This window comes from Balaenoptera acutorostrata, chromosome 1 (genome assembly GCF_949987535.1).
Source record: "Balaenoptera acutorostrata chromosome 1, mBalAcu1.1, whole genome shotgun sequence".
Classification (NCBI taxonomy): domain Eukaryota; kingdom Metazoa; phylum Chordata; class Mammalia; order Artiodactyla; family Balaenopteridae; genus Balaenoptera; species Balaenoptera acutorostrata.
The window spans coordinates 160,177,675-160,185,650 of NC_080064.1; the positions used below are offsets into that span (position 1 = coordinate 160,177,675).

A 7,976-nucleotide genomic window follows, 5' to 3' on the forward strand; every position below is an offset into this window, starting at 1 on the left:
CTGAGGTTTATTTCCCTGAGCAATCTAGTCACTAGATTTTACAGAATACCTACCATGGAGATTTTTACATCTTCTAACCATGGCCTTAGATCATGTCAAAAGCAGGCCGCTGCCTACAAACGGACAGGCAGGAAGAGCCTCCTGTTAGATGGGACAGTGTCCTAAGGACAGAAGACAGACCACCTAAAGAAAACAGTTAAATCTGGAGATGAGAGAAAAATAAAGGACCCAAATATTCCCTAGCAATAGGAAAGGAAAGTGAGTAACAGCATCTTGGAACAATTCCGGCTCATCAGCAGTACAAAACAGCAAACCATCACTTATGCTGAGGGGCCTTCCTTGACTTATGGTTCCTTTCCTGGCTTGTTTGATCACTCAGCTATTCTGTTCAAAGTTGAAAGCCAGGGCAGTCACAATCCCACAGCTCTGTTCTCAGCCCTTCCTTGGGTCTCTTAGAACAGTCTGCAGGGAATGCTTATGTTTTCTCTTTGGCCACAGACCAGCTGGATGGTTGAAGGGGCATCTTGTCTCAAATATGGAAATTTCTCTAGGGAAGAGCTACAATGATATCCATGTTCCAAACAAGTTTTACCCAAGAGGTAGCATCCAAATGATAGGATCTAATTATTTTTAGTATAATCACATTTCTAACCATGTAAATATTTTCTTCTTCCTTATCTTAATTGCTTTCCCTTTTCTTTATAGATAGGGACATAAAGAGAAATATTTCACTTTCTTCTTTAATTAGTTTCAGGGCCATAACGTTGACCAACTGGGAGAGAAAATCCAGAAGGGCTGGCAGGCCAGCCTCTAGCAATGCTTGAAAAGACAGGAATATCCTGAGTCAGCAAGTGGGAAAAGAAAGCATATTCAAGTTTTTTAAATGGTCACCATTGCAGTATTTGAGAAGTTACATCAAGTACTGAATTGGAATGAGGCAATCAGTCCTGGTAAATTAACAGATAAACAGAATAACATTTACCTTCATTTTTAAGAAGGTATTTAAAAAATAAAGTCTCCATTTCCACAATACTCTATCAGTATAAAATAACAAAGTCACAATGAAGGCCAATAACTACCATCAATACAATACTTATTTCCCATTTATTTGTGATTTTTCAGGGGTTCAAACAAGTGAATAAAAATCAATTTTATTTTCACAGAGAACTTGTTATTCCACTATTATTTTCAGAATCATTGTAATAAAAACCCTACCTGGAAAGAGTAATACAAAAGAGAACCTGAAGGTCTCAGAAGATGGTGCAAAATTTATAACAATTGGCATTAAAAACAAACAAACCACCGAAGGCTCTGATATTTGGCCTCTGATCTCTCTTAGGACAGTGTTTTTCAAAGTCTGGTGTGTGTCAAAATCACCTGGAGAATTAACGGAGCCTACAGAAGCCCAGGGAAGGCCTGGGTCTCTGCATCTTTAACACGTTCTCCAGCAAGGGTTTCCAAACCGGGCTGATCAGAATTGCCTGGGAAACTCTGAAAAACAACAACAACAAATCCCCAAGCTTCATCCCTGGACATTTTGGTTCAGTAGGTTTGAGGCTGGGAAACAGAAATCTTAAAATATTTTATTTTAAAATCGTTAAACAAACTTCCCAGGTGGTTCTCATTAGTCAGATTTGAGAACCACTGACTTAGAACACTTATTTAGGTAAGTGTCTCTCAAAGAGCTCTAAGCCTGAGCTCACTAAGAATATTCATAATTTTGGGCAGGTTATAAATCACCATCCTGTGAGAATTTAACAAATTAAACTGTCTAGAAGTGATTTGATATTAAAAACTCTACCCAATTTAGCACTTAAATTACCTAATGATTTTCTATCTACTCTCTACCCCCAGGCAAAGGTCTATACATAATATTTATTTTCTATGGCTGTTAAGTGCTAGCCACCCAAAGTGCTCATAAGCAAGTTGCCCCATAGGATTTTGTTCTGTTAATCTGACCCTCTTCTTCCATTCAGACTCAGAGCTGTGAGGAATAGACCTAGTTCAGGGTACCACAGCCAACTGATGTCACTTGCAGCATTACATGGCAAGACATCAACCTGCAAACCCTGTCCCCATCCCACTGGGAGAGAGACACTAGAAAACCTTAAAGTGAGAATTAATTTTTTGGGGAAAGAATCGCTCTCACCAAAGATAGATCATTTAAAAGCTTAACTATTCTTAAAACCAAGACAAAAGAAAGCTAATATGACTTGAGAAGCTTAAAAAAATAGTGACTTTTGGTTTACCTCCAGTAGCCCTAAACCCATAGATATCCAGCCCCACTTCTCCTGTATCTCAGAATCAGGTGTTTAAATTCAAAGTCCAAGACAGAAAGAATCTGAAAGCAATGATCAACAAGGAATTTGGGAAATGACCTTTGATCTCATTTTCCTTGCAATCTGAAGTCCTATCAGATTGAGATATCAATATACATCAAATGGAAAAATATGCTCATGAGTAGGTGAGAATTATGATCCGTAAAACACAGATGCTGATTTCTAATCCTTCCCACAAAATCCCAGATCACAAATTGAGAGATGAGATGATCTTTTTTGGACAGAAGGCACTGACTGGTCCCCGTGAGCCAGCAGCAAGTGACAGGCAACTTGCAGGAGAGGCAGCAGAAATGCCCATGGGTCCCACGTGTCTTTTGTTAGTGATGATGGCCCTCCTTACTGGACAGTCAGCAGCAAACAGTTCAAATGTACTTAGTAAAACTGCTGGGTGGGCAACCAAAGGGAAGAGAAGGATCTCCTAGAACTGGGAGGGAAAACAAGCCAAGCGCTACTAGCAGCAGGCCCAGCTGGAAGAGGGCTTGGTCTGCAGGTTGATGTAGTTCCCTTGGGTGGACAAAGACATATCTTCTCTGGAATTGCTCATCATCTTTTCAATGAGGACTCTAAAAAACAAGTACAAAACAAGCCTGAGAAGCTGGATGGAGAAACGGCAGATATTGTCTGTCTTGTCACCAGATGGCATTCAGTAAAGCCACAAGGTTTAAATGCCCCTTTGTCCCCAATTATCTCAGGAGAGAAGACAGCATCCCTGACCTTCAGGAGCTGGCATTCCAGTGGCTCAGTCTGCTCTTGTTTGCTCAGAAACAAGGAAAGAAGGTCCAAGGGGTTGCAGTGGAAGATGGGTAAATCTGCGTGCCTATCCCCATAACAGCATGAGCTACTCACCTCATGGCCTCATTAATATTTTTGTTCTCCTTGACTGATGTTTCTGTCCAACCTGTGAAACCATTCTCTTTACTGAACCGGTCAACCTGGTCTCGGCTCACTGCCCAAGGGGACAGATCACACTGGCAAAGAAAATAAATAAAAGGCAACACCATAAACTTCCTGGGAATAGAAACATTGCTCAGATACGCGTGGATTTAAAACAGTTCCACCAATGGCTAGAACAGCAGCATCTGAAATCTACAGCCAACATTCTTCCCAAAGAAAGTCTCAACATCTCTTGAAAGGAGGTAGAGAAGATTTTGCCAGCTTGAGAAGGGCAAGTGGATACCCACAATCAGAGTGCATTTTAGATACGCTTACTCTCTGACCACGGATTGAGGCCAGGGGCCATTTTCCAAGATCGACCACATACCTTGTTGGCTAAGAGCAGGCAGGGCACCGGCTCTCCATTAGGCAGTGTGAGCTTGCTGTCCAGGTCCTGTTTCCATCTTTGGCTGTTGCTGAAGGTAGTGGCGTTGGTAACATCAAACATAATAACACAGGCAGAGGCATCCCGATAGTAAAGTCGGGTCATAGAGGTGAAGCGCTCCTGCCCTGGGAAGAAAGGAGACGGTTCTTGAGAAGGTGATCCTGAGAACCAGCCTTGGAACCCTCCCTGACACCCTGCCCTTTCCATCTTCATTGTGGGAAAGAGGGCAGTATGCGTAGTGGGTGAGTCCAGATTCTGCGCCCAGATCACCCAATTCCAAATCCCTGCTCTGTCATTTACTATCTATGTGACTTTAGACAAGTCAAGCTTTCAGTGCTTCAGATTGCGCATCTGTGAAGTGGGGAAAAAAGCAGTAGCTTTTTATCATAGGATAGTTGTAAGGATTAATGAGTCAGTGAATCTAAAATGCTCAGAAAAGTGCTTGGCACATAATAAATAAGGTTTAGCTATTATTATTATTGTCTTCTCTTTTCTTGTTTCTCACCAAGGTCAGCTGAAAACCTAGAAAGAGCACCCCCTCCCCCTGCTGTGGGAGCATCTACCTATGGTGTGGACAGTTCACTACCTTGCCAGCCCCTCACCCACACAGAGACTGCTCTACATTTATTCAGGGCAAAACAACTACAAAAGCTCTACATCTACTCAGCTTATATATCCTCAGAGCAGTTCAATCATTCCAGCTTCAGGAAAAAACTTCTGGTTTCACTGTCCCACTTTTTCTCTGAGAGCTTGTTGGTTAAACCAAAATGTCTTCCTTGTTTTTGTCCAGTCTTGTCCATCCTACCTGCAATATCCCACAGCTGGAGGCGCACCACCTCTGAGTCAGACCACTGGAGAACCTTCAGAGCAAAATCCACTGAAAATATATGTATAATATACTTGAATTAAATTTACCTTAAAAAATCCACAGTCATATCAAATATGCAATTACAACCCTAGAGACACACAACTCCAATCCCATTCATTCATTATTTATTTGTTTGGTTATTTTTAAGCCCTCAATGGACTGAGATGAGCCCACACTCATGTATTAAGTGTGGGACAGGTAATTCACATGCATCTCCGAAGGCATCTCTAGCTTTTACTCTCTTGTCAAACCAATGTATTTGATCCTACTTGTCTCTAAGGCTGGGGATAGAAGGATGGGAGTAATTATAAAAACAACTTCTAATCTCAGGTTAAACAGTTTCTGGGAGATTTAGGGGGTTTTCTCAGGGAAGGGATGATGGGGTAGAAGAGGGAAATGAGGTAAGTGGGTTGGCTTTTGCATCTTACACATTTCAGTGTTGGTTTCTAGTCCAATTGTATTATGAGAAAAACACACCCTCAGGGAATTCTACATTCTCCATAAGGCTGTAGGAATTATCTTGGGCAGGAATGGGATAAAGTGAAAAGGTCCCAGATGATTCACCAGGAAGAAGATACTCCATGGATGATGCTTAAGAGCTGTGCTGGAATCTACTGCCACATCTGTAGATGCTGAGAGTCCATGAGTTAAGGCGCGGGGGTGGCGGGAGAGCTTTTGATAAGGACAGAAACAGGATAATTTCTGAGATTTGGAAATACATTTCTCCACGTCTATGACAGAAATAAAAGCTAGGGGAAATTAAGAATAAACACTGAACAAAAATTAGCCAGTCAATTATATTCTCTACTAAAGGAAAACTAGAACAATTGCTAAAAATTAGTGGGATACTTTTAAACCAAATCCATGAAATAGGGACCCTCATATTATTGAGCAGTGTGGGGCAGAATGGTCAGGAAACAATCTTTGAAACTTTTTTTTGTTTGTTTGAAACCTTAAACCCTTAATTTTGATGAATGTTCTTAAGGAGGGTGTTTTAACTGCAATGTAAATGCATGTTAATTTTAAAAAATTCCAGAAGGAACACTAGCACACATTTTCAAAATTTACATTACTGCAATTTTTTTTCCTTAAAAAAAGTTCTTTTAATGGAGATAAATAAATGTTTGTTACTTTCCCTCTTCACCAGCTCTTCCCATCTAAACTTCTAATTAGAAGGCATTTTTCTACTTCTGAAAAGACAGTTGAGTCCAAAGGCCAAACCTGGAAAGAAATGAATTAACTCTTGGTCTTCCCTGCCACCTTCACCTCCCCAGTTTGAGAGAAAAAGGTGTGTGTGGGGGGAAGATAGGTCAGAAGAGTGGTATATTTTACACTAGGAAGAAGTCCTAGTCTTTATTTAAGCAATCGATGGACAAAAAACACACAGCTTGTCAGCCTTGATAAGCATCTGATTGTGTGGCCAAGGGGCCCTCCCATGCAGGTATTTCCATAACAAAGCTAGGCTCCACGAGGCCAGGTTAAACACCTTTCTGTTCCTTCAACAGCTGTCTGTAACTCCCATGAGAGGCAGAACAGCCCCAGCTGGTACCTAACCAGGCGCTCCAGAGGGTCTCAGCTGCTTCTACTGATCGCAGAGATTTGCCAGTGACCGCTAGGAAGGCTGCAGGAGGAGACTTGAGTTCCCTAGCGAAACGCAGCAATTGCTCATTTTCTCATCCACCCGCCCCCATTTCCCATCGTCACAGCTTTGCTCTATCTCTTTCCAGACAATCAGCTCAGGCTGGTAGAACTTAATTGGGGGAAACCCAAGAGAGGCATGCAAATCAAACACCAGCATGCCTCCCTTCAGGATCCCAGACACCTATTTCCAGGCCCGGGGAAGGACCCAAAGACACCAAATCCCCCGTTCCCCACCCCACTTGAGTCCACGGCTCAAGTCCCATGATCCCGGCCTCTGGTCTATCCCGCCCCCGCAGCGACGTCTCACCTCCCACCGTGGACTTGTAGTGTTTGCTGAAGCTGTCCTGGGAATATCGCTGCACCAAGGACGTCTTGCCCACTGCGGCGTCCCCCACCACCAGCACTTTGAACAGGTGATCACGGCTGCCCATGGCTAGAGGGATGGACGTTATACGGCGGCGGGAAGTGGGGGGAGAGCTTATTTTAACCCCTTTGGCTCGGGACCCCGCTCAAACTGAAGTTTGGCATTCCCGCCGAACCGCCCGTTGGGGCTTCTCTGACGAGAAAGCAAAAAAGGAAACTTCGCACTCAACCTATATGCGCGCTTCCTCCCCCGGCGGCCGCAGCCTGGGTGGGGCGCAGGGCGCAAGCTGCGAGCCCCCGACTGTTTTCACCTTCTCCCCCTCCCCGCCCGGCTACCGAGAAATGGGATGAGGCACCACGGTGCCTCACCCACCGGGACTTCCCCGGAGCTGCTCCGGCGGGCGAATGAACCCGGGCCAGCTCATTTCACGGTCAGGGAGAAGATGGGGGCCCTCCCCGCACTGCACAAACCAAATTCTGGGGAAAGAGAGGCTCACACATAGACTCCCCGGACCCTGTACCGCACCAGGCGGCGCAGCCCCTCTTGCCTTCCTTCGCGTGCGTCACGTGCAGCGTTGCTTGGAGCACTACATTTCCCAGCTTACCTCGCGGTGAAGAGAAGTAGCCGAGTGAGGAGACTCGCCCGCCTGGCCTCCTGGGAAGTGTAGTTTATGCACTATTTTTCTTTTTAAAAAAACTATGCAAAGTTTCAAATCCTTTCAACCGTTTGGAATCTTATTTTGAAATAATTCTGGAATAGAAAAGATCCTTCAGAAGCGATTTGTTCGACATGATTTCACCTGCCTAAATCCGTCCCCAGACAGATTTCTCACTATCTTTAAAAGTTTTATGGAGCTAAGATTAAAAATTATTCCATAGATGCCATACATTATTCCACTAATAAAAGCTCAAGCCTCATCCCTCATGCTCCAAATCTATTTCCTATTCTTTCAGTTGGATGGACATATCCAGGATCTTGTGAACATGATGAAGGCTAGCTCTTATATTTTTCCCAAAAGACCCAATATCAGTCAAATTCAAGGACAGATTAAAAGGCCGACTCTTAGGAAAACCCATGTCGTTAAATGTTAGTTATTAATATTTAATAACTAGCTACTGCAGTAAAGATAGACAGAAAACAACAGACGTTCCTCATCCTCACTTCCACAATCTCTAGTCATCACATCATTTGGGCTGGAAGCTAATTGGGGTACACTGGCAGTCCTCCTCCAGTTGTTGTTGCTGTTGCTTATGAATAACGATTAAACTACAGTTTTGCAAATACTTTTAATTTTTTAGCCTGTAACTTTTCTGACCTACCTGCCCTTTAGGTAGCAGTTAAGGGAACATGAGCTTCACGGCGAACAAAATAAGTTCCATTTTCTATACTTTTCCCAGGAATAGAAGAAAAAGCAACAGGGCAATGGGAAAACAGCCCTGGTTAGAT

General features: G+C 43.4%; 1 protein-coding gene across 4 annotated transcripts; it reads right to left on the reverse strand.

Moving 5' to 3' along the window:
* Positions 1–1,085: 1,085 nt before the first annotated feature.
* RAB29 (RAB29, member RAS oncogene family) lies at positions 1,086–7,118 on the reverse strand. Of its 4 annotated transcripts, none has more exons than XM_007182808.3 (6): positions 7,027–7,118; positions 6,474–6,599; positions 4,463–4,534; positions 3,601–3,782; positions 3,186–3,307; positions 1,086–2,902 (listed from the first exon to the last, which is right to left on the reverse strand). In XM_007182808.3, exons 1-6 carry the CDS (start codon positions 7,028–7,030, stop codon positions 2,791–2,793), a joined length of 618 nt encoding a protein of 205 aa, XP_007182870.1. In that variant the 5' UTR covers positions 7,031–7,118; the 3' UTR covers positions 1,086–2,790. The 4 variants fall into 4 exon arrangements, with proteins under 4 accessions (XP_007182870.1, XP_007182872.1, XP_007182871.1 ...); XM_007182810.3 differs by having other exon boundaries at positions 6,474–6,722; positions 7,027–7,101; XM_007182809.3 differs by having other exon boundaries at positions 6,474–6,717; positions 7,027–7,096.
* Positions 7,119–7,976: the final 858 nt, after the last annotated feature.

Coding starts and splice junctions, on each gene's coding strand:
- RAB29 (XM_007182808.3), bottom strand. Junction 3,308..3,600: donor GCCTGCTCTTAGCCAACAAG/GTATGTGGTCGA, acceptor TTTCTTTGCCAG/TGTGATCTGTCCCCTTGGGC. Junction 2,903..3,185: donor AATATTAATGAGGCCATGAG/GTGAGTAGCTCA, acceptor CTTGTTTTTTAG/AGTCCTCATTGAAAAGATGA.